This window comes from Grampus griseus (genome assembly GCF_964374135.1).
Source record: "Grampus griseus genome assembly, chromosome: X".
Taxonomy (NCBI): domain Eukaryota; kingdom Metazoa; phylum Chordata; class Mammalia; order Artiodactyla; family Delphinidae; genus Grampus; species Grampus griseus.
Genome location: NC_138999.1, coordinates 4,852,206 through 4,876,957, shown reverse-complemented (window position 1 = coordinate 4,876,957; position 24,752 = coordinate 4,852,206). Strand labels below are relative to the sequence as shown.

General features: G+C 45.0%; 1 protein-coding gene across 1 annotated transcript in view; it reads right to left on the bottom strand.

The window, feature by feature from the left end:
- Positions 1-3,712: 3,712 nt before the first annotated feature.
- Positions 3,713-24,752, bottom strand: part of LOC309839538 (steryl-sulfatase-like) — a gene marked incomplete at its 5' end in the record, with an annotated part of 86,722 nt that continues 65,682 nt past the window's right edge. The window contains 2 exons of the mRNA XM_082681314.1: positions 3,713-4,618; positions 18,031-18,152. Coding sequence (XP_082537440.1) covers positions 4,245-4,618; positions 18,031-18,152 — 496 coding nt within the window. The 3' untranslated portion in view covers positions 3,713-4,244. The remainder of the gene's footprint in view (positions 4,619-18,030; positions 18,153-24,752) is intronic.

Here is a 24,752-nt window from a genome sequence, read left to right as displayed (position 1 = left end):
CGTCTGTGAGTCTATTTCTTTTTTTTGTTGCTTTTTTGCGGTACGCGGGCCTCTCACTGTTGTGGCCTCTCCCGTTGCGGAGCACAGGCTCCGGACGTGCGGGCTCAGCGGCCATGGCTCACGGGCCCAGCCGCTCCGCGGCATGTGGGATCCTCCCGGACCGGGGCACGAACCTGTGTCCCCTGCATCGGCAGGCAGACTCTCAACCACTGCGCCACCAGGGAAGCCCTATTTCTGTTTTGAATATATCATACATTCATTTGACAATCAGCTTCTTTGAAGATGGGTAAGATAAACAGCAGTACCCTGAGAGGTCATTTAGAGGCTCTGAACTTCATGATGAGAACCGCCTTTAGGGCAAACATTTGAGGCTCTCCTAGATGTAAGGTCCATTGAGTTCTCAGAAAACTGAGAAATTGCTTCATGACAGTATTTCCTTTGCATGAACACATGGGTCATTTTCAAGGTGCTTGTGTTCTAATTAGGTAAGTGGACGTTTCCTTAATTGAAAGAGCTCCTCTAACATAATATTTGACACTCTTAAATACTGGTAAATCACGATCACTTAACTCAGAGCCCATCACACAAAGAGATGGTAGGAAGTGATGTCAGCTAGAAGCAGGTGCAGCAACACAGACCCGGTTCGTGGCATCGGAACACCAAGGATGGCCGGGGCACCCACACTGTCCTGTCTGAGGCCAGGGCAGCCCAGATGGATGGGAGGTGAGGGGAGTCAGGCAGCTATAGTTTACAAGGCACTTGGTCACTGACATCACACCTTACATCCTCTCAGGACCAAAGAGGAGGTGACGAAGCTTGGCGTGTATTGCACAGGAGTCTGTGCAAAGCAACATCTTTCATCCACGCACACCTCCCCGTACTATGACCCATGGGTCAGCCCGCCTCCCGACGGGCATGGTTTAGCTTTTATCCAGAATGGCTGGGTCAGTGAGAGCCCACCTGAGCGCCAGCATCACTGCATTCCTTCCTTATTCTCATGGCTTCAGCGGTTTAGTCTGACTCCACTTCTGCCTTCCTAGGGAACCCAGTCGAAAGGTAGAGAAGAAAGGGCAAGGTTTGTCGTATCAAAATTTAGACTCTTCTCTGCCCCAAACATCTGTTGAGCAAAGAAGCTGCTTCATCTGGGTCCAGGACCGGTTAAGACTTCCAAGGCCCAGGGGGAAACATAGGCGTAAGATTCAAGATAAAGACAGGTTACATAAAAACATAAACCACATTAAAACACAAAAGAATTCTAGTTTACGACTGCGTTGGTACCTGTGCGCCTATGATCTTCAACCCCAAATGTTCAGTTTTTGTTTCTGACATTAAAAAGACATTAGACATTCTTTTGTGAGCCCCTGAAAAGAGGCCGTGTGCGAGATGGATAACTTGGCCCTTGCCCTGCCCTGTAATCATGAAAGTCATGGGCTATTTATTTCTTAGCCATCTCTATACTTCCTACCCCTCCCCGGAGCCTCAGACATTCCATAAATATTTGCTGAACTAAAACCCATACTCCCCATCCATTAACATCGTGCCCGAAACATAGGAAACACTCCGCACGCTTGCTGAATTGAGTCCTGTGGGAAAGCACGGCACGACGGCACAGAATGTTTAATTGCCAAGGAAAATTTTATTTTCATTTTGCATTAACATCAGGACAAGGTTCTGGGAAACCTGCACAGAGGCAATCACTTCACAGATCGCATTGTTCAGACAGATGCCAAGTACTTCTCCTGTTTCTTTACCCTTCACTGGATGTCCTTCAGGGCTACCTGAAATCTGTTTCCTTTCTTTAATCCTTAATTACCTCGATACGTAGGTGTGATTTTGCTTTTCATGCAGTGATACTGACATTGTCAAATAGTGCCCTGTCTATAGATTAGTGTTTGCTTAGCCTTCAACATCTACGAAATGCTAGAAATACACAGGTTTTTTTTTAAAAAGAATTTGTTTAAAGCTTCAAAACTCACTAAGGTTTGCGCATACAACTCGAGGCCACACCGATGGGAATTCCAATTTCCTGCTGTACATTCCAAGCAAAACTTTCAGATGGTAAGTGGTCTGAAGTCTATGGTAATTATGATTATGACAAATAAACCTGATTTTCAAATACTGTGAAACATAAGGGTGATCCAAGTTATTCTGAGGCAAATACTTTAAAGCTCATTGTACCTCCAGAGGTATATGGATTCTTCATTGGCTGTTACCATTGTATAGATTAAACGATTAATTCTATACAAAGCTATGTATTCACATCATCTATAAAACTCCTTCAAGTTATTTCACCCTCAAACACATGTTCTTACATCATAAAATGTTTTGTAAAAGTCCACCTGCATTGAGTATGTTCAATTCTGAGTAAACATGGTCATCTTCCAACGTAAGTTCGTAAGTGGCTTTATATAGTTTCTGTATGATAATAGCAATAACCCTAACACATTAGTAACATGCTGGTGCATTCTTTCATGAGACTATTTCCTAGAACAATGTGACAGATTTCGGGCAATTTCTGCAATGAGAAATCCGCATTAAAAGAAAGAATCCTGTTTGTTTTCCAACTTTAAACCATTCCCAGGGAGTGGGCGGAGGGGGGGCGGGAATCTTTTCTCTTTTTTAAGAAAAAGAAGGATTAAAATCTGAAATAGTAGACCTTAAAGAGGAGCTGGGGACATGCTGCTGGATCTTAGAAATTCTTCAGTGGAGACAAACAGAGGAAATGAGAGTCCACTGTCAGAAAGCCTGAGCCACACTGTACACATTCTCTCCAAAGTGCCCGGAGGGGCCAGGGTACCAGTGGAGTAGGGTATTCCATTGACCTGCACTCTTGTGGGATGGAGAAAACCCTGAGCCAAGAGCAGATGTTCAGACATGTTCCCGAAAGAGATGAACGGGAGGCAGAGGGACCACAGCTCCTGCGGACGGATCAGGAAAGGAATCTGCATGATACTTCTGGAGGATGTTCAGCGCCTGAAGGTGACCTAAGTGCTCTCTGCACAAGTGAATCCTTTCCTCAGGAGGGGCTGGTGGCTCAGACGTTGGAACTCTCGCCAGCTGTGCCCCTAACCCCCAGTCTCCGACGTGACCTGGTTATGCCTCATCCTGCGTTACTGAGGTTGCAGGAAATGGAATTCAAACAAAATTGCACATCTCATGGTGGAGGCATAGATGTTTCTTAGCCACAGGATCAGACCACAGAAAACACGGACATGTGTACGGGTATGTACGGACATGAACCACCTTCTCTCTTCATTAAATTCTGCAAGAACTCAAGATGTCACGTTCATGGGTATGGGTCGTGGATGGATTGCCTGTGTCTTTCTCCCCCCATGAAATATCACACATTTTACATGCCCAAAATTCTGAATCCTGTTAGAAGGGATTCCAGGGACTGCAGCATCACTGAAGCGGCCTTTGAGTTCAGAACCTCCGTTCACCAAAGAAACAGCAGAACCCAAGTAGAATGCTGCCAATTATGGGATGCAAATCCGTACAGGAGAGATTTCTCCTGGCATTATTGTTCCTGAGGGATTTCACCAAAAGGCTGCAGCACAGACAGAGCTGTGAGCCTCTATTGCTCTTACTTAAATAGTGATAAGATTCTAAATACTGTAAACTTCTCGAAGAAACTGTATATATATAAACATATATATCACGAATAGTATTTCATATTATTGCAAATAATACTGACAGGAATTGCCTTCCAATAACCAAACTGGAACTTACCATCATCCATGATGGGTCAAGATGGTCTTTTACTCATTATAACGTTGCATGTGTTAGATTTAGTAAACACTCTTTAAATTTTATTCTCTTTTTTGTGATGCGCTATAAGGGGAATCACAGTGGCCACAGCGTCACATCAGCTTGTGGAGTAAGTGATGCCTTATGTCGTGGGTCACGTGCACTGGCTGAGAGATGAACAAGTTACCTGTGCAACTTCCTGCTCTCCGCCCGCCCTGGTGTTGGCCAGACTCACTGAAGTCCCGCTTACTGCATTCATATAACATTGGCCTCGGAAGATGTGACTAATGTCTGTGCCTCTGTTTACTGCAAACCCTGATTTTTCCCCCAGGGTGTACATGTGGGGTTTTGATGGCGTCTCCAGGTGAGAAGACAGAGAAAAGGGATCTGAGTCCCGGGGTGGAAGCTGCCAGGGCTGGCTTCACTCAGTGCCGCTCCCCGAGCTCGTCTGTGATGCAGCAGGTGGGGTGGCCCCGGGCGCCCCCAGACGCACGTGGCTAATGGCTTCCTCTCCCAACCTGCTTCTCCCAGTCGCACTGGCAAAACAGGCCTGAAGATGAGCAACACATCTGAAGCCACGGCTTCCAGATAAGGTTCCCCAGCGACAGCTGATTGGGGACGTCCCGCAGGGTCTCAGCGTGGCGAGCTGCCGCTTCCTGCATGGTCTCCAGGATCTCCCGAAACCGGGGCTGTGACGTCGGAGTTAACGGGTTTCTCTCCCTGGGGTCTTGGGAGATGTCAAAGAGCAGAGGCGGGTCGTGGTAGGTGACGTATTGCCCGTGACAGAAACACACGTGGGTGGCAAAGCAGCCGTTGGCACCCTCGGGGAAGAACTTGGGTGTGAAGAAAAAGGCTTTCCAGATGGACGTGCCTGCGGTTGACAAGGACAGAAGTGGGTCTCGTGGGGACAGCGTCATCAGAGTCACCCCCAAGAGAACATGCACAGAAATCACCCTGCCGTGTGCTGCAAGAAGGCAGAGATCTACCACTCGATTACGCGTGGAATGGATTTCTCATGCTTGAGGCTCAAAAGGGTAAGAGACATAGCTTAAAAAGAAAAACCCCATGCATTGCTGGTTAACTGCGACAGAACAAGAGATGAAGCTGATTATGCAATAGCTGTTAGGATGCAAACTTAACCATATTAGAACTGTGGCATTTCCTCCTTGATCCATCTCTCCCTCTCTCCCTCTCTCTCTCTCTCTCTTGCCCCTCCCCTCTTCCTCTCTCTTCCTCTTCCAACTTTTTCCCAACCCCTAATTGCTTGGGAGAAGCTAGTGAGAAAGGAAAAAGCCTTACTAATAGTTTGAGCAGAGAACTCTAAGAGGACTGCCACAGTTCAGTCTCATAAACTTGGGACAGGCACTCAGCAAATACACACTGACTAACAGATTCTAAGCTCCGAGCTCTGACCCTTTTTGTTCTCCAACTTCAAGATGCTAAGCTTCGCAGCCTGTGTTTCTGTTTAAAACAAAGCGGAGGCAAGAGGGAGGCTCAGTGCTAATATGTACGTGATATGGTAAAACGCGACACACACACATACACATATACACACGTGTACACATACATACAGCCATCAGGAACCATGTGAAACACGCTAGGACCTCAGCTAACATGTGATTTCCTCCCTCTTAAGAAAGCCCAGACGCATCCCATCCAGAATTTAGTGAGGCCGGGCGTGAGGATGGGGAGAAATTGCAGCTGGGCTTCAGAAATGATCTTTTGGGGGTGAAGAGAATGTTCTGATATTAGATTTGACTATAGTCGTAGAACTCTATACGTTTACTAAAAATGGCTGAATTGGAATTCTATGCTCTCTATGTGATACCTTAATAAAGGTGCTAAAAATTCCAATGTGACTCCAGAGTAGGATGGTTACATAGTTTTTAAAATGTAACTTCTGTGTTCCATTAAACACCCAATATTGCCATTTTTAGAAAAAAAATAATTTACCAACAAATAATTGTGAAATGTTTGGTTTCCTGTTTCTCCTACAACGTTATGGCTTTCTGAAAGCTGACTGCTCATCACACATGCTCTGACAGAGGTCTAAAAAGTGTTTCCTGGGTGGAAGAAGGTGGCGGATCAAAACAGAGTCAACACATACGAACCAAGCAGAATTAGGTGCAGACCGAGAATGTCCTTCTTCGCCTTATCCTTTCCGCTTTTTTATATAAAACCATAGAGACTGTCCCACTAGAAAGCATCACACACCTATTTGAGTCACTTCGATCATTTGTTGGCATGGAGATGGTGATTGTGTAGTTATAGGTATCGAGTGGCCCATGGATCCAAATGCAAAAGAAATGAATGGAATTAACAGAAAACAATTGCCATGGGTCCCACGTTCTCCCCAAACAGCCCCTGACCTCAGACAAGCATATTCAAAGGTGACTAAACCCCTCTGGTTTGGGGAAGAACCGGTCAGCACAGACGAGCAATGTGCGTACGGCCTAGATACATACACTGAAGGGATCCGTAACGGGGAACCTCCCGTCCGTCGCGTAGTTGATGCTGGGAGAGATGGCACTTACAGGCTGTGTCGCTTCACACAACTTACAGGTCAGCACCTGCCTTCTGAAGATGAATTCAGGCTGCGAGGCTGCAGGAAGAATTCCAGGGCCTGCTTGCCCTCTCCAGCAGAAGGTCAAGAGGAAGCAGGTTACCTTCAAATTCTTTCCGTCCCCCCCTCTCCTTCCCCTTGACCCCTAGATCTCCTTCAGAAGCCTTTTCGGCAGCGAGAAGCTGCAGTCACTTAGAATCTGTCCTCCATCAGGGTCAGCGGGGCCGAGGCTCTTACAGACAGAGGCCTGGGGAAGCAAGTCTCTTCTGCTTCGGCCCCAAAGCTGCACATCTGGTGGCTGTTTTGAACTTGACATTCGAGTCAAGTCTTGGTGTGCTTAAAACCCCAAGGGAGTACAGGCTCCCGGAACAAATTCATTTAAGGGCCTGCCCTACCCGCTTGCTTTTGAAAGCCGTGCACGTAGATTCCATCACTAGCCACCTGTGCTCTGTCCTGCCCAGGTGTGAACAGACGGGCGGGCAGTTTTAAGGACCAGTCAGTAAATAAACCTCAAGTATCCTCACAGGGAGCAGCGGCAGTATGGCAGTGCAGCTCGGACAAGTGCAGAATGAAGAATTAATTTTTCTGAAGATTTGTTGGGTAAGCTATGGGGGTGTTTGCCTTTTTATAGCGCAATTTGGGCTTTTGAAACTTTTTATAAAAAGATACATTGAGTATTCTCTGTATTATTTCTTTAGACCACTTTGGAGTTGCTCAAATGAGAGAAACTGGGCTGCATTTTATTGCATGTAGATGTATAAGATACGAAGCCTTACTTCAGGGTCTGTTCCGTTGCTCACCAAAAACCCAGGAATCGACATTGTCAAAGGTGTCATTTCAACAGAAAAAAAGTAAATCAGCAGATCATGTGATAAGACAGGAGGTACCTGGTGTCACCTTATATTTCTAATAGGTACATTTATCCCTGTTTACCAAAATTATTTTAATAATGTATTTCATCCTGGATTTCTCCATATACTACTAAAAAAATGTTGAGTTAAAAAAGTTTTTTTCTCTATTGTTAAAATTCCAGTGCACTCTGAACAAAGGTTGCTTCTGTCTCACCTCTGTCACAGATAAATATTTTGACCACCACGGGATCTGAATCTTTCTTACAATTGACGCCCACTGACCAGAGGAAGCAATTATTACATTTTCTAGGGAGAATGCAGGAAAATTAAATGGAACATTTTTTTCAAAAAAAAAAGTCTAAGTATTGATGGGAACAATAATTCGACTTAGGTTTAAAATACGCTCCAAAATTTAAGAGAAATAATTGTGACTATTAGAGGACAAAGATGACATACAGTTAGAGGGCTGCTTTGTCAAGGCCATAGAAAATGCTGTGGAGGGCTTCCCTGGTGGCGCAGTCCGCCTGCCGATGCAGGGGACACGGGTTCGCGCCTCGGTCCGGGAAGATCCCACATGCCGTGGAGTGGCTGCGCCCGTAAGCCATGGCTGCTGAGCCTGCGCGTCCGGAACCTGTGCTCCGCAACGGGAGAGGCCACAACAGTGAGAGGCACACGAACCACAAAAAAAAAAAAAAAAAAAAAAACAACGCTGTGGAGATCACTACCTACCTATGAAACCCATTTTTATGCATAATCACCACTGGAAAAAAACTGAGAGGATTCATGAGAAAAGAAAGTTTACAGTCCTTTGACAAAAAGGCAAATAGAGTTGAAGTGAGAAAAACTTGACTCCTAAGCTAGACCCTGAACTCAGCACCTTCCAAGTGTAATCGTAAAACAGCTATTTCATCCAAATTAAAATAAGCAGTGGGTTCCTGGGATTTCTTGGGGATCTGAGGGGCGTGAGAGCCCAGGACAGGAACAGCTGTTGTGATTTTGATCACTCCCAGGGACTCAGCCACCAGAAAAGGTTCAGAGGTCCGTTGACAGAGAAACCCCAAGCCTGAGCACACAGGATCCCCAAGAACAGAAACAGAGAGAATGCAGAGCCCGTTTTTTTCTGTCCATGCGGCACTGGAACCAGCCTCTGCCGACATTAGATGCTAAGTTCTGCCTAACAGATACCAGTCCACTTGGCAAAGTGTTTTTCCCTTCATGCGAGGAGTCTTGTCAGCCTGGAGCCACGACCAGCATCAAGGGGAGACAGCCTTTGTCTCTGAGCTCAGAGGGGTTTCCTGTCTTGGTGGCTAGTGGACTACGATCTGCTTGAACTCTCCTCCCCTTTCTGATGGCTCTGACGGTGTGGGTTCCAATCCCAGCTTTGCGATTTCCTAGCTGTGGGATGCTGGGCGTGGCTGTTAACCTCTCAGGGCCGCAGCTCCTTTTCTGATAAGTGAGCATAAGAATAGTACTGGTCTCGGGGCTTTGCTTTGGGGGTTAACAATCCATGCCCACGTGTAAAGCTCTCAGAACAATGCCAGGTGCATAGTAATAACCACCTGTGTGTTAGCTTTGAATATAAAGCTTCCGTCAATCTAAGACAAAAACACTTGTTTCTTTATGCTCTTAAACCTGTTGCCACCGTAATACAAGTCTTAAGACACCTTCCCCCTCCTCCTAAGGATTCTTAAAGAATATGGACAACAAAATTTAAATGGCTTCAACACACTGGCTCTTAATTTATCACTCAGATTGAGACATCCTTTGATGAATGTTGTTGAACAGCTAGTCTTGGCAAGATTTATTTTGGGTGTTTGGAGGATTCTGCATACATACAGAAGCCACCCAGAGTCATTTGGGGTTTTCGGTCTTAGCAGTGTTTCCCACTACATAGCGCCATCTTGGAGTCCTTCTAGAAGTATTTCAAAGACTTTTGTGTTTTCCCACTGTGAGCGGCCCATACCACCCCACTGGGACCCTCAGCTTGCCCCCTTAGTAATGTTGATCTCATCTCCTGGACAGACGTCTGAAAATCCACCCCAAGGTCCCCACGCTCATGGCGACCTCCTTGCTTCCATGATGCCCCCCAACCGTGTTCCCCTGTCCTGAGCCAGCCACCTGACATCAATGCCACATTCTTGTCTTAGACCCAAAGATCCTAGGATGGGGGCCCACGTGGAGCAACCTAGGGCACCAGTGTCTTCACACATGCTCCCAGAGAAGTGCGGACCCAAGGGCTCTTGTTCTTGACCCCTGAGACTCGTGCCCACCCATTCTCTGTAGCCGAGACCCTCAATGACCCAGTACTGGGCTCATGGATTATAGACCCGGTTCTGCCAGCTTCCTGCGCTGGTTGCACTGAGACTCAAGATACAAAAACACTGAGAAGGAAGAGGAAGCAGGTAAGGGCTGTGACCCAGAGCACCTGCTTTTAAATTCAGATTTAGAGGAACCCTAGCTCCACGAGTGACGCCTGAGCGCCCGAAAGCAAAACACTCCCTTTGACTAAGCGTTTGTTTTTGCATTTGGGGGGACGGAAATATGAATCTTGTACTGAGTGGGTACACAAGGCATGCTAAAGTCTCCCACTCCCCTTCACTGTCTCTGTGTGTTGAAATCCTATCCATTGTTCAAGGTCCGACAACCCGTCCTCCGTGAGCCTGTCCAGGTCTCCAGACAGAAGCTACCCCTGTTTCCTGGCGCCTCTCAGCAGTTTCTACCGTGCGTTCAGCCCTGAAGGGCTACCACCGTCTGTGGACTCCATTTCTTTCTAGGTTACTCGCTCTCTGAACACAAGAACTGTTATCTCCCACGGGTGCAAAATGCCCAGTACCTAGAGCCTTACATAGAAGAGTGAATGTATCTGTGAATTACCAGCGCCCAGGGCCTTACGTAGAACAGATGCTCAATAAAAACGTGCTGGTAAATTAATGATGAACGGGCCGACGGGATGATCAGGAAGACACCGAAAAAGAGGGAAGAAGCCAGCTGCCACCACGGAAGCCGGCATGGGCGCAGACAGGAAGCCTGGTACGTTCTGTGCGTCTCTCCTCCAGAGCCACTGGGGGCGTCCTGCCTAAAATCACTCAGCGCCAACACAGCCTCCAGCCAGCCAGAGATTCAGGCTGCTTGGTGACATTTGGTCATGGCAGATAAATGAACTAGGAAGTCAGAGATTTCTCCACGGGGTGTCTCCACGTCACCTTTGCCTTCAAGAAAGTGTGTGCACAGAGGCATGTGCAGGGTGGACATGGCGGCAGTGGGAGGGTGTGGATCAGGGTCAGAGTTCATCCAGGGGAGACCAGAGCTGAGGTCCCCAAGGATGGGTGGACTTAGGGAATGAGAGGACACAAATGAATTCCAGAAACAGTCCATGGGGCTGTGGAGATGGCCAGAGAGACAACAGTGAGGAAGAAGAATCATCTTTGCGAGTGTGAATAAAAGAACTTATTGTCTTGGGGGAAGAAGTTCCAATTTACCACAGGGCAGACTCTCAAAGTAGCCAGTGTTGGTTTAGCACCAACTTGGCATCAACTCTTGTTACTGCACGCCCATTCGGTGACCTCTGACACCTCTTCGTCCTCATCTGTAAATAACTTTGGTAGAGACTGAAACTATCCTCAGGCTGCCAAAGTTGTGGGGTGTCACCAGGGCACACAGACACCCATAATGAAGGCTACACTGCCCAGCCTCCTCTGATACCAGGTGTGCACAGGTGACCAACTTCTGGCCTGGGGAACATCATTCTTTCCATCCATTGCTCCCTCCTGCTGCCCGTAGGTGGACACTGTCACCCTTCTCCACGCAGAAGAAGCTGCTGCATCCTCCAGGTGGTGGGACGGAGCTTGGAGTCTGCATCCCTGAAACTCTGTGGACCACCTACCGCTAGACTTCACTCACGAGATGAAGACAGAAACCTCCCTCTGATATAAGCTACCGTGACTTTTTGTTTCTGTTACGGCCAAATCTAATACGAATATAATCAAACTCACATTTAATAAGGAGGATTAAAAGAGGCATCATATGCAAAGAGCGTAGCAGAGCATCTGCTAGACAGGAGATATAGAATAAACGTAAGGGTGCAGTGTATTGTTATCAAGTGTGTCTTCAAAAGACATGCAGTGGTCACATAAAAAAGATGACGCATTTCAAGAATAAGAGAGTTGACTTCAGACTATACTACAAAGCTACAGTAATCAAGACAGTGTGGTACTGGCACAAAAACGGAAAGATAGATCAATGGAACAGGATAGAAAGCCCAGAGATAAACCCACGCACATATGGACACCTTATCTTTGATAAAGGTGGCAGGAATGTACAGTGGAGAAAGGACAGCCTCTTCAATAAGTGGTGCTGGGAAAACTGGACAGATACATGTAAAAGTATGAGACTAGATCACTCCCTAACACCATACACAAAAATAAGCTCAAAATGGATTGAAGACCTAAATGTAAGGCCAGAAACTATCAAACTCTTAGAGGAGAACATAGGCAGAACACTCTATGATATAAATCACAGCAAGATCCTTTCTGACCCACCTCCTAGAGTAATGGAAATAAAAACAAAAATAAACAAATGGGACCTAATGAAACTTCAAAGCTTTTGCACAGCAAAGGAAACCATAAACAAGACCAAAAGACAACCCTCAGAATGGGAGAAAATATTTGCAAATGAAGCAACTGACAAAGGATTCTTCTCCAAAATTTACCAGCAGCTCATGCAGCTCAATAACAAAAAAACAAACAACCCAATCCAAAAATAGGCAGAAGACGTAAATAGACATTTTTCCAAAGAAGATATACAGACTGCCAATAAACACATGAAAGAATGCTCAACATCACTAATCATTAGAGAAATGCAAATCAAACCTACAATGAGATATCATCTCACACCAGTCAGAATGGCCATCAACAAAAAATCTAGAAACAATAAATGCTGGAGAGGGTGTGGAGAAAAGGGAACCCTCTTGCACTGCTGGTGGGAATGTGAATTGGTTCAGCCACTATGGAGAACAGTATGGAGGTTACTTAAAAAACTACAAATAGAACTACCATATGACCCAGCAATCCCACTACTGGGCATATACCCTGAGAAAATCGTAATTCAAAAAGAGTCATGTACCAAAATGTTCATTACAGCTCTGTTTACGATAGCCCGGAGATGGAAACAACCTAAGTGCCCATCATCGGATGAATGGATAAAGAAGATGTGGCACACATATACAATGGAATATTACTCAGCCATAAAAAGAAACGAAATTGAGCTATTTGTAATGAGGTGGACAGACCTAGAGTCTGTCATACAGAGTGAAGTAAGTCAGAAAGAAAAAGACAAATACCGTATGCTAACACATATATATGGAATTTAAGAAGAAAAAAAAATGTCATGAAGAACCTAGGGGTAAGACAGGAATAAAGACACAGACCTACTGGAGAACGGACTTGAGGATATGGGGAGGGGGAAGAGTGAGCTGTGACAGGGCGAGAGAGAGTCATGGACATATACACACTAACAAACGTAAGGTAGATAGCTAGTGGGAAGCAGCCGCATGGCACAGGGATATCGGCTCGGTGCTCTGTGACCGCCTGGAGGGGTGGGATAGGGAGGGTGGGAGGGAGGGAGACGCAAGAGGGAAGACATATGGGAACATATGTATATGTATAACTGATTCACTTTGTTATAAAGCAGAAACTAACACACGGTTGTAAAGCAATTATACCCCAATAAAGATGTTAAAAAAAAAAAAAAAGAATAAGAGAGTAACAGAGGGAAAAGCCTAAAACCACCTACAAAACATTTGTGGATAGAAGATCCGAAGGTGAGGAAGACACAAATATTTAATATAAATATGAATACCTAATATAAATACTTAACACAAATATTCACTACAACATGCCTTGGTTAGAACTAAAATGTTCCCATAGAAAATGCCCAGCTCTGCTAGCAGATGGAAGCAAATCAGGACGGAGCTAGAAACAAGCAGGAATACTGTGAGAACTGACATATGCCCCATGCTGACATCGAGGAAGAGAGATGTGCAAAATATTGCAGAAAATCAGTAGGAGCGAGTACGTCGGGGGGAAAGGGCAGAAGAAGTGGCCTATGGTAGCTGCGAATAAGCTGGGTGCTGAGCTAACACTGGAGGACTCGTTCAGAAACACTGTGCTTTGGGCATTCGAGAAAGAAACTCCCATTTTGATGTATTTTGTCTCTGTAAGGAAGCAAGGTTGCATTGTGATAAATGAACAGAAGTCATGGCGGACACGTTTTTCGTCCAAGAATTAATGTAATCTTAGGTCAGACATGCGAAAACTTTAGTCGAAAAGTATTAGATGTCTGTGGAGAACAGACTTGTGCGTTGCCAAGGGGGAGGGATTTGGGGGAGGGATGGATTGGGAGTTTGGGATTAGCAGATACAAACTGTTATATAAAGAAGGGATAAACAACAAGGTCCTACTGTAGAGCACAGGGAACTATATTCAATATCCTGTGATAAACCATCATGGAAAAGAATATGAAAAAGAATGTATAGATGTATAACTGAGTCACTTTGCGGTACAGCTGAAATTAACACAACACTGTAAATCAACTATACTCCAATAAAAAAAAAAAGTAGACGTATGTTTCAACAATGGTCTAATATTATTTAAAAGGTAATAGGAAGTACCATATAAAAATACATGTTTGATAGACCAAGTGGGAGAAAACAAAATATCCTTTTATGACGGTGTTTTTCCATTAAAGGAAGTGAATGGTGGGGACGATAAGCCCGTTACTGAACCATCTGAGTGATAATGAGATAAAACAAATTGAATAAACATTGAACACAATTTCCGGGAAACCTTTTCCATCCTCCTATATCACCATCACACCTTCTCTTAGGTTGTGGGCAAAGCAGATTCCGTCCATCCTGGGACACATCACCCTGCGTTCCTACAATTACACACACACACGTCCCACGATACCGGGCTGAGAAGGCAGGTGAAGGAATTAGTGGGTGAATATCGCAAAGGTCAAGAGCTGTTGGGAATGCAGCCTTTGGTCGAGATTTTCAACCAAAAGGAAAAGGAAATCCTAAGACTTGAAATATATCCTTGAAGTGATTTACGTATGTGCGTTTTTTCTTAATTGCAACAAAAGTTCTGGTTGGGCAAGGGCTTCTCCTTCTTAAGGTAAGCTGGAGTACAGGAACGTTCTCTGCAGCTTTCATGTGAAAATGCCACAGCCCCCGTGAGTTCAGCTTCTGCCCTCGATTTGTTGTTTCTGACCCTTCAGGTTTAACTTCCGGTAATCAGACAAAGGAGAATCAGACCACTGACACAAACTGAAGTCATTAATAAAGACAAAAACTAAGCATAGCCTTTCTTACACCGATCAACTCCTGAGACACAGGCAGCTGTAATTAGAATCTTCTCTCCTTTCTTAGGTGCATTTTAGAGGCAAAATTAATTTTTTAACTGGGTGAAAATCTTAGTGAACAAAGCAAGCATTTTTCCTCAAATACTATTGTAATACTGTTGCAATTTTAAACCTCACTTATCTCCTATTTTCAAAAAAAGGCACCTTTAAAAGAGCTAGATACAAACAAATTTCTTTGGAATGAATTCTAATTTCCTACTGCTTTTTGTTGTGATTTAAGATTTTAAGAATTATTTTGAAGTCTTAAAGGTCAAAATTGTTTATCATTTTTCTATACACAATGTACGCTTCAGGGGTACTACTGAGGTTTTTCAAATGATGCTTTAAAAAAAAGTCACAGGAGAGAAGCTTCCGACAAACTTGAATTGAAAAGCTAGCAGGATTTATGGGACTCCTTGGATTCCACATCAGCATAACCACATCCCATGGATTTCTGTACGACCAGCTGGCCTGGGAAGTCTCCCACTAATGCGAGCATTTAGTTTATAGCCTTACATTCATCTGCTCAAAAATCTGCAGTAGAAGCTCAGAGCTAACTACCAGTCTCTTAAGATAAATTTTACCATAAAATCAAGTTGTCATTACATTGAATTTTTACTAACACTGCTTCGTAGGTCAAAACTTAAAGCCAAACTTTTTGAATACACGCGGAACAGTAAATTTAAACTCACAATTCCCGTTGTAATGCAAGAAAAGTTACCGGTGTCCTAATAACACTTTCGTGAGTTCTTCTAAAATGCAGTGGGCGTAAGGATATGAGATGATTAAGTTAGGCCATTCAATTTGCTGAGACAACGAAATTACAGAAACATTATCATTAGAGAATGATTCAATTATAGAGAAGACACTGTATATGAAAGCTGAAAGGGGTTCATGTTTTAAAAGGGTGGAAACAGCATTCCAGCTCTAAGTTTTTGGGAAAATGAGTAACAAGTTGGGAATTGTAACATGTAGGCGTCCAACTGATCAAAACAAACGGCAACTGGATCTTAACCACACCACCACTCAGCTCTAGTTTACGGGTACCAGCGTACTTACTGCTGGTAAGCTTGTGCTTTCCGAGCGAGGAACAGGGCGTGCGTTTGCCAGGTCTGCCAGTTGCCGGGGTGTCAGCGCTCGCCGCCTGGCTGACTTCCAGGTAGCAGTGCTTTCCCAACAAGCTGGCAAGATGCCTGAGCCATCCGGAGGTGGCTCCAGCTCACTGCTGCCCTGACGCTACATTTCTAAACCCTGATCCTAAACGTCTCTCTTCTTTTCTAGCAAAGTATTTGGAGGCCAGGAGGCAGCCCTCTTACCACTGACAATTACGGGAAGCGTCTCCTGTGTAGTGATTACCATAAACTCCTACCAGCACAGATCCGAGATGATGTCAGTCATCTCCTCTAGTACTAGTTTACTTCCTGTATTCTCTAGTTGACAGGTAACTCCACACACACGGGTGACACTTCCTTACACACCTGTGCATTCCCAGCTGTTTGCACAGCCTTCAGCCTGTCCTGAGCTAAGAGGTCAGCAACTCCCTGGCAGAGAATTTGGTCTATTTTGCTCACTGACAGGGGCGCAGCCTAGCCCAGAAGGTGCCACTTAGTAGGTGCTCAATAAATACGTGTACAACAAACGAACAGATGAAATACTGAGCAAACAGCCACGGAGCCATGTGTGACAGCCAAGGCAGCAACCACTGTTACTGAGTTTCAGGCACAATCTGAAAAGTAGATGAGACGATTCATAAAGCCCACGGTTTCCTGAGTCCCTTTAGCTACATGCATGATTCCGGTGTGGAAACACCGTCATTTTTCCTCGTGTGCTGCTGCTTCAGGACAGAAGATAGTAAGGAACTGCATAAGAGAAAATGTCACTTGTGTGTTGTCTTAGAAGCAAGCTTTATCCCCAGGCCAGCTGCCTATCAGAATCTGGGTCTTGTTTTTCTCACTTACTCCTATTTTCTGCCTCTTCCTGTCCCTTTTCTGTTTACTCCTCCACATAATGTGCTTCCCCAGCCCCTGATCCAGTAGGTTTCTTCCGGCTCCTCTCACTCGACGGGGTTGGCTTTATTTAAATGCAATTCTGCAAGGCTCAGGATGTGATATCATCCTTCTTTAGACAAACAAGAGTCCCCGAGACTTTCTTTACGCTTCTCGCAGGCTCTGTACAAAAGGAAGTGGCGAGGACCACATCTCTCATTTATGATGAGATGGCTCAGATCTAAATGCTGCCAATAATGCTAAGAAGAGACAGCATTCCTATGGGTGTTAGGAATGATGGACACATTGATGAGATACGTAAATAGGATCCCTCTGGGCCTGGAATCGTGCGCCCATGGTTTTGCCATATTGGTCTTCCGGAAGCTATCTCAAGGAAGCCGTCCAGATTGAAAGTATAAACGCTGAAGGGTAAACCTGGTGTGATCTCTTTGGGTAACGGAAGGGTTATTATTTTCCACTCTAAGAATAATGGAGCACCTGCTCTTTAAATGATGTCTTTGGTAAATCGACTGGGTGAGCAGAATGGGGTGAGGGGTACATTGAAATCCAGTATCAGAGTCACCTGAGTTTTTACCAAGTCATCAGCTGCAGGGGATACACAAGCTGCTCTGAGAATCTCGCCTCTGGGAGCAGAATCCCAAAACACACTAGAGAAGTGGGGAGTTTCAATTTCCCACTGAAGAGGAACCTCAAAGTCCAATAGCAGCCTCTACCTCTGGGATATACAGCAGGGCTGTAATAGTTGCTGGATTCCCATAGACTCCTAGGCATCTTAGCGATGTGAGCCTTACTGTAATTCTAAGTTTAAATACGTGAAAACCAGATGTGACCCTATCACTACACCGACGATTCTCACTTGGTTCCACTTGGTCCTTTATGCTTTTTAGAAATGCACCCCTGTACCCGCTGTTGGAAAACCCAAAGAAGGTCCCGTCACTGATACAGTGCACGATTTACAACACCCCTGGGTTTGGGACCCATGATAACATCAAAGCGTTTGAACTCTGTCTTAAATATCCACATCTAGCAAATACACACGATCCGTGACCAAACACAGATCGATGAGTCACGACCCCTACCTTTGAGGCTCGGGAGAGAAGGTCGGGTAAACATCTCAAGGGCATTCGGGGCCAGTGCAAAACCTACAGGACAGCAGGCAGAGAAGACGGCTTTCAGGGGGGTGGGGCGGTTGGATAAGCATTAACCAGGAAGGGAAAAGAAAGGAAGTCCTACCACGTTGAGGGAGCTGCAAGCACATGTCACAGCAATGTGTGACGCCCTGCCTGGACCACCACGGCACCGGGAGGCGTAAGAGAAGAAGGAACACGGAGGAGGACAGAGAAAGCAAAACTGGGCATCTTTCGGGCATCTCATGAGAGCAACGCCCTCTTGCAATTTCTTCTATTCCCATGGCAGTGACTGCACGTAGCCCTACAAGCATGGAAAGAAAGATGCGTCTGCTCACTGTTCTGTGGGTGCCAGCGCACGGCGTTCAGGTAGAAGTTGCAGTAGTGGAAGAGAAACTCGTGATCCGAACGATGGCTTCTCCCTTGAAGCAGGGGCATCAGGTCACGTCCATCGATGATCCTGGGGGATAAAGCAGGTGGGCATCAGGGGGCCACATCAGCCTTGGGCTAAAACCTCCCGATGTCGGCGCTGTCCTTCCAGCAAATGGGGGCATGACAGAGCTACAACATGGTAATGAAGTAACCAACCCAGGACACTAACTGACCCACACTGGGCGCCATATGCAATGTAGGGAGGCCAGCTCTGCTCGTGCATGAACTCATTTCATCCTCCAAGCAGCACTGTGAGCTGTGACCAGTATCACTCCAGGATGATGGGATGAAGAAATGGAGTGATTCACCCAACTCCACGTGTGTCGTAAGAGCCAATGGGATTGAAACCCAGCTGACTGGGCGTCCGTGCTTTCCACTGCTTTCCCCTGCTGCTGCTCCTATACCGAGTTTTCTGCCTATTGCCTTGGCAAACAGTGTATTCACGAACTATGGATCTATAGAAAATAAGAATTTCTGACAATCTGAGTTTTAAAAAAAAGGTAATATACAGCATGGGGCAATTTAGATTGGATGGACTTCAATGCAAATGAAGTTCTAAGTCCCAGGGACGTGATTTGTAAATAATAATGATGATATTAAATACCCCAAAGATGTAAACGTACTCACATGCATTTACATATCACATATACACATTACACATATGTTTATGTTCTCAAAGGTAAATATATCTCTTCTATAACTAGGCCGAGAAGGGGAACTTTCCAGATGGTAGGCAATAACTGTATACAACTGCTAAGGAGCAAAATTAAGACTATTTGGATGTTACATAAAGGAAAAAAGCCTATAATTTTGTTTTGAGTGAAACATACATTAACAGGCAGTAGAGAAATTGAAGTCGTTGATTACCATTAGGCCACTGTCACCGAAACCTGGGGCAGAAGGCTACTTGGAAGGAGGTAGATTGTTGAACTTGAGGGTTTTCCTTCTCTGATTAAAAACATTCCAAGACAAATATCATATGATATCGCTTATATGTGGAATCTAAAAAAAGGGTACACATGAACTTATCTACAAAATAGAAATAGAGTCACAGATGCAGAAAACAAACGTATGGTCACCAGGGGTAAAGGCGTGGGCAGAGGGATAAATTGGGAGATTGGAACTGAATATACACACTACTATACATAAAACAGATAACTAATAAGGACCTGCTGTATAGCACAGGGAACTCTACTCAATACTGTAATGGACTATGGGGGAAAGTATCTTAAAAAGAGTGGATATGTGTATATGGATAACTGAATCACCTTGCTGTACACCTGGAACTAACAACATTTTACATCAACTACACTCCAACAAAAAATTTTTTAAAAACCCAAAACACTCCATCCCTGGCCCCTCCTACCATGAGGAATTGAGAAACCGGAACTTTAACTTGGTTATATAATGTAGGTAAGCACTCTTGAGAGGTCCTACATCCCTTGAGTTTTTTTTGTTTTTTTCTTTTTTCTTTGTGGTTTATTTTGGTGTCGCTAAAAATCCCATCATGTAATTACTGCTGACTGCTTCTCTGGTCCCCACCTTAGTTATTAATCATGCACTCCGCACAAGTCCACGGAACTGAAAATATTCTATTATTGTAAGTTAAAAATAAGAACAAAAGACAGAATTGGCTCACTTTCCAAGCCTGATTCTCATCTTCCATGAGAGGAACAAGGTAGAGAGATGATTCGATCCAGAAGCAGTGTGTTCTCCGGACACTAGTTCTATCCTGAAATGGCCGGTATTGTGAATTTCAAGAAAAACTCAGTCCTTGAGATTAGGAGAGCCTAAGTAGGTGGAAAGGAAGCAAGGGATGAGGGGAGAGGGGCAGAGAGGAGGACCTGCGCATAAAAAGCCCCCAGGGGTGAAAACCCTGAAGGTGAGAGATGGGACAGATGGGCCCGACAGAGAAGGCCTTTCCACGATGGCTCGAGGGTGAGAGTGAATCTCTGTTTCTCTGACTCAATGTCTGGCTCATTTCTCGAAGCTGTTTTTCATCATAAACCCACAAAACTCAGCACTTAAGAACCCAGGAGACAGAACTGTTTTCTTAAGATTGGTATTTCATAACCGAACTGGGCCTGATCCCACAAAGGGGGATTTAATGACAAAAAGAACACTGTAAATCTCATAGACTTTTTTTCTGATTTCCAAGCAGATTTGTCTCTTTTTTTTTAAGGAGGGAAGCAAAGTCTGTTCTGCAAACTTCTTTTTTCTTGCGATGCAGAGACTGATCTCATCTTTGTTTTACATCCTATACCTAACGCACTCTTTCCTGGAAGCCGGCAATAAATCACGCTGCGATGGAAACCACTGTTGAACAGCGCTGGAGAAATACGGCTTGTCAAAAAGAGGCTCATTTGTGCCATGAAAAATGGAAAGTGACTCTATTGAGCTAAACTTTTAAACGGTGTCTGAGTTATCAAAATACTTGGGATGGCTGGGATGGAAATGTTTGTACAACATCACGATTCGTGGCAGAAAGGCCCCTACACTTTCAAAGTGATGCAAAGCATCGCCGCTTCCCTATGGGAATCGTCTGATTGGCCTTTTCTGTAAACAAATTCAACTTTTCATAGCACGCTTGCAGGACAGCCACGGCTACAAAATCGGATGCTTTTTTCCCCTGGTGTCTGCCTCATTCTGTGAAAAACGTGCTCATTTGAGATTGCCTTTAACTTGGAAAGTGAGATGATTCTCTTTGGGCTCCTGACTCATGGCAACCATGGGGATAGTAACAATTCAGTGTCAAGGAGAGTCATGTCTGAATTTCAGGTCAAATTCAATAGTATGCGGATGACTCTCTCGTAACTGAAAAGAACACGTTTGGGGAACTTTTTTGGGGGACAGTGACTTCATCCCCCCACGAATGTGCTGTCTCTCTCTCAGCTGAGTCAGTGAGCCATGTACTTCGGGACGTCCCTCCGACCCACCTGTGCCGGGTCCACTCTGGGGAGGATTTGGGGATCATAGCAGAAGGGAAAGGCTTCGGGGACTGAAAAAGAGGTTAACTTGGGACACAAGGTGAGTCACTTGTTGCCATATTCAAAATAAGGTGATTCATGGAAGCAACCTAAGTGTCCATCGACACTAGAATGTATAAAGAAGATGTGGCACATATATACAATGGAATATTACTCAGCCATAAAAAGGAACAAAATTGAGTTATTTGTAGTGAGGTGGATGGACCTAGAGTCTGTCGTGCAGAGTGAACTGGGTCAGAAAGAGAAAAACAGATACCATATGCTAACACATATGTATGCAATCTAAAAAAAAATGGTTCTGATGAACCTAGGGGCAGGACAGGAGTAAAGATGCAGACGTAGAGAATGGACTTGAGGACACGGGGTCAGGGTGAAGGGTAAGCTGGGATGAAGTGAGAGAGTAGCACTGACATATATACACTACCAAATGTAAACCAGATAGCTAGTGGGAAGCAGCCACATAGCACAGGGAGATCAGCTCGGTGCTTTGTGGCCACCTAGAGGGGTGGGATAGGGAGGGTGGGAGGGAGGGAGACGCAAGAGGGAGGGGATATGGGGACATATGTATATGTATAGCTGATCCACTTTGTTATACAGCAGAAACTAACACACCCTTGTAAAGCAATTATATTCCAGAAAAGATGTAAAACAAACAAACAAAAAAATAAGGTGATTTTTTTCACTGTAGAGTAGGACAGGAAACATTTTTAGAAGAAAGCACATAGATCTTTGATAAATTAAAGGGAATCCCAAGTACCCAGAAAGTCTCTTTCATAATTAAAAGTGTTTCCACCCATAAACATCAAACATTCTGCCATATGTGAATAGAAAGCAAGATCAATTATACGTAGTCACATGTACGTGAAGAGTTTCGACTTTGATTCTGCAAAATGGAGCTGAGCTGGGTACAGCTCGCCCTTGTATCTGTAGTGCTCTATGGAAGAAGTCTTCTGTGGTCACCCAGCTAGATGTCAGCAGAACTGAGTGGGAGAACCAAGCCACTCCCCTTGTCTTCATCAGACATAAGTGATACCAAGCATTTGGATTTCTTTTCCAAACTTGGAAAAAAGAAATGAAATCGAATTTTCATTATGGAATAGGAGAATTGGGCATGCCAATCTTCATTAGGAGGGAGCATGGTCATAGACTCACTATGGTAATACTCTGTCTGCTTGCAAAGATGAGGCTGACAGGTTTTCACTTTAATGAATTAATGTATTGAGGTATTTTATATATATATATATATATATATATATATATATTTTTTTTTTTTTTTTTTTTTTTTTTTTTGCGGTATGCGGGCCTCTCACTGTTGTGGCCTCTCCCATTGCGGAGCACAGGCTCCGGACGCACAGGCTCAGCGGCCATGGCGCACGGGCCCAGCCGCTCCGCGGCATGTGGGATCTTCCCGGACCGGGGCATGAACCCGTGTCCCCTGCATTGGCAGGCGGACTCTCAACCACTGCGCCACCAGGGAAGCCCGAGGTATTATATTTTTGTTGCCTATGTTTTATATCACAAAGAAAGACTGCCCTCCATGTATGTCCAGAATCAGCTTATTTGGAGACGCAGGGGGAATGATTTTTCTGCATATGCTGGGGTGATGGCCACGGTCGGTATGAAGGAAAGATTCACGCCAAGAGGAATCTCATACAGGCACACCACGGGGTTGAGTTAGAGAATTCTCATGGCAGCACGGAGACTCTGCAAAGTGAAAATCTCTATGTGTAACCCTCGGACTGCTGCTCTTTTTACCTAAGCAGAAACCCTGCATCGAAGGGCTTTTCATTTCTCACCAAGCTAGGATTGTCAAGAACAGCACTTGCGGGCTTCCCTGGTGGCGCAGTGGTTGAGAGTCCGCCTGCTGATACAGGGGACGTGGGTTCGTGCCCCGGTCCGGGAAGATCCCACATGCCGCGGAGCAGCTGGGCCCGTGAGCCATGGCCGCTGAGCCTGCGCGTCCGGAGCCTGTGCTCCGCAACGGGAGAGGCCACAACAGTGAGAGGCCCGCGTAACGCAAAAAAAAAAAAAAAAAAGAACAGCACTTGCTTCTTGAGAATTACAAGGCTGTACTTGAAGGACAGGGGTCTTCTGAATGAAACTCCTCTCGTTCAATGAAAAATGTGGCAAAATGTGAGGGAACCTCATTAAGTGATTGTCATATAGCCTGGGTCCAGCTCTCTGAATGTGTTTACTCACCTGAGAAACGTAAATTTAATATTGCTTAAGCAAGAAACCAGGGAAGCTGATTTCCACCAATCTTAGTGGGAGAGAGTTAGGCTGTTTTCTAAAGAGTAGATACCTGTGTATCAGATTTACAGATGGATATGGATATATATGAGGATATTATCCGGATGCTCTTATTGAAAAGTTTTGATGAGGTTTTCATTATATAGATAACGACATTTTCCGTAAAAGAGCAATAATAAGCTTTTGAGCAGAATTCTCAACCTCAGCGCTCCCAACATATTGGGCTGGATCACTCCTTGCTGGGGGGTGGCATCCTGTGCATTGTAGGATGTTTAGCAGCAACCCGGGCCTCTATCCACTAGATGCCAGCAACGTCCCGAGTCAAAACAATCAAAAATGTCTCTAGACACTGATAAACGGCCCCTGGGAGGGACAGTCACCCCAGCTGAGAACCATCCCTTTAGATGGTCAACGTCTCCAGGGCAGACACACAAGGACGTCTTCTAGACCTGGTTGCTAACATGATCTAAATAGTATATTGTGAGATCATTTTATTCCCATGAGCAACCTGGAAGCAGATTGCCGTTTTCTTATCTGTGCTGTCGCTTGGAGAACAATGACATCTTATAGAGCCTTGGACCAAAACCCAGACATAGTATCATTGGGTTGAGTGGGACCATCAACGGGTGAGATCCATTGAAAGAACCTTCAATACTCAGAATGGGTTCCACTGAGGACACTGGCTCGTGCACAAAATGTTTGGGTCAGCTTAGGAGGGAGGCTGCTTCCTTCCTCAATGGGCATGTGGGAGAAAAACAGGATGACCCCCATTAGCCTCAGATCGGGGTGGGTACGAGGTGCCGGCAGCAAGATCTCCCTTTAGGGATCTTCCTCTTTGCCTCTGAACTTTTCCCTTCCCTTGGCTCTTCCCAGTGAGGTGGAAAACCAGTTAAAGATAGTGTGAAAGCAGGGACTTCCCTGGTGGTCCAGTGGTTAACACTCTGTGCTCCCAATGCAGGGGGCCCGGGTGCGATCCCTGGTCAGGGAACTAGATCCCACATGCATGCCGCAACTGAGAGTTCGCATGCCACAACTAAGAAGTCTGCATACCGTGACTAAAGACCTGGCACAGCCAAATAAATAAATGTTTTAAAAATAATAAAAATATAAAGATACTGTGAAAGCAGAGAGTACCGACGAATTTAATATCATGAACCGTGAGAGAAAAATGTACTTAATGAAACTATGAACACTCAGTGTGCACGGGTCACGGAACTATTCAGATTTATTCCAAGGGAAAGAACCAGGGCCAAAGAGCAAGTAAAATAAGGAGTGAGAGTTTTAGTTTTCTGTAAGAAAAGACTTTTGATGAGTTATTCCTGCCAAGTTTTCTGTCATTAGAGGGGAAGAAGAATCATTTGATTGGAATAGCAGCTCTTAGAAGCCCCTTC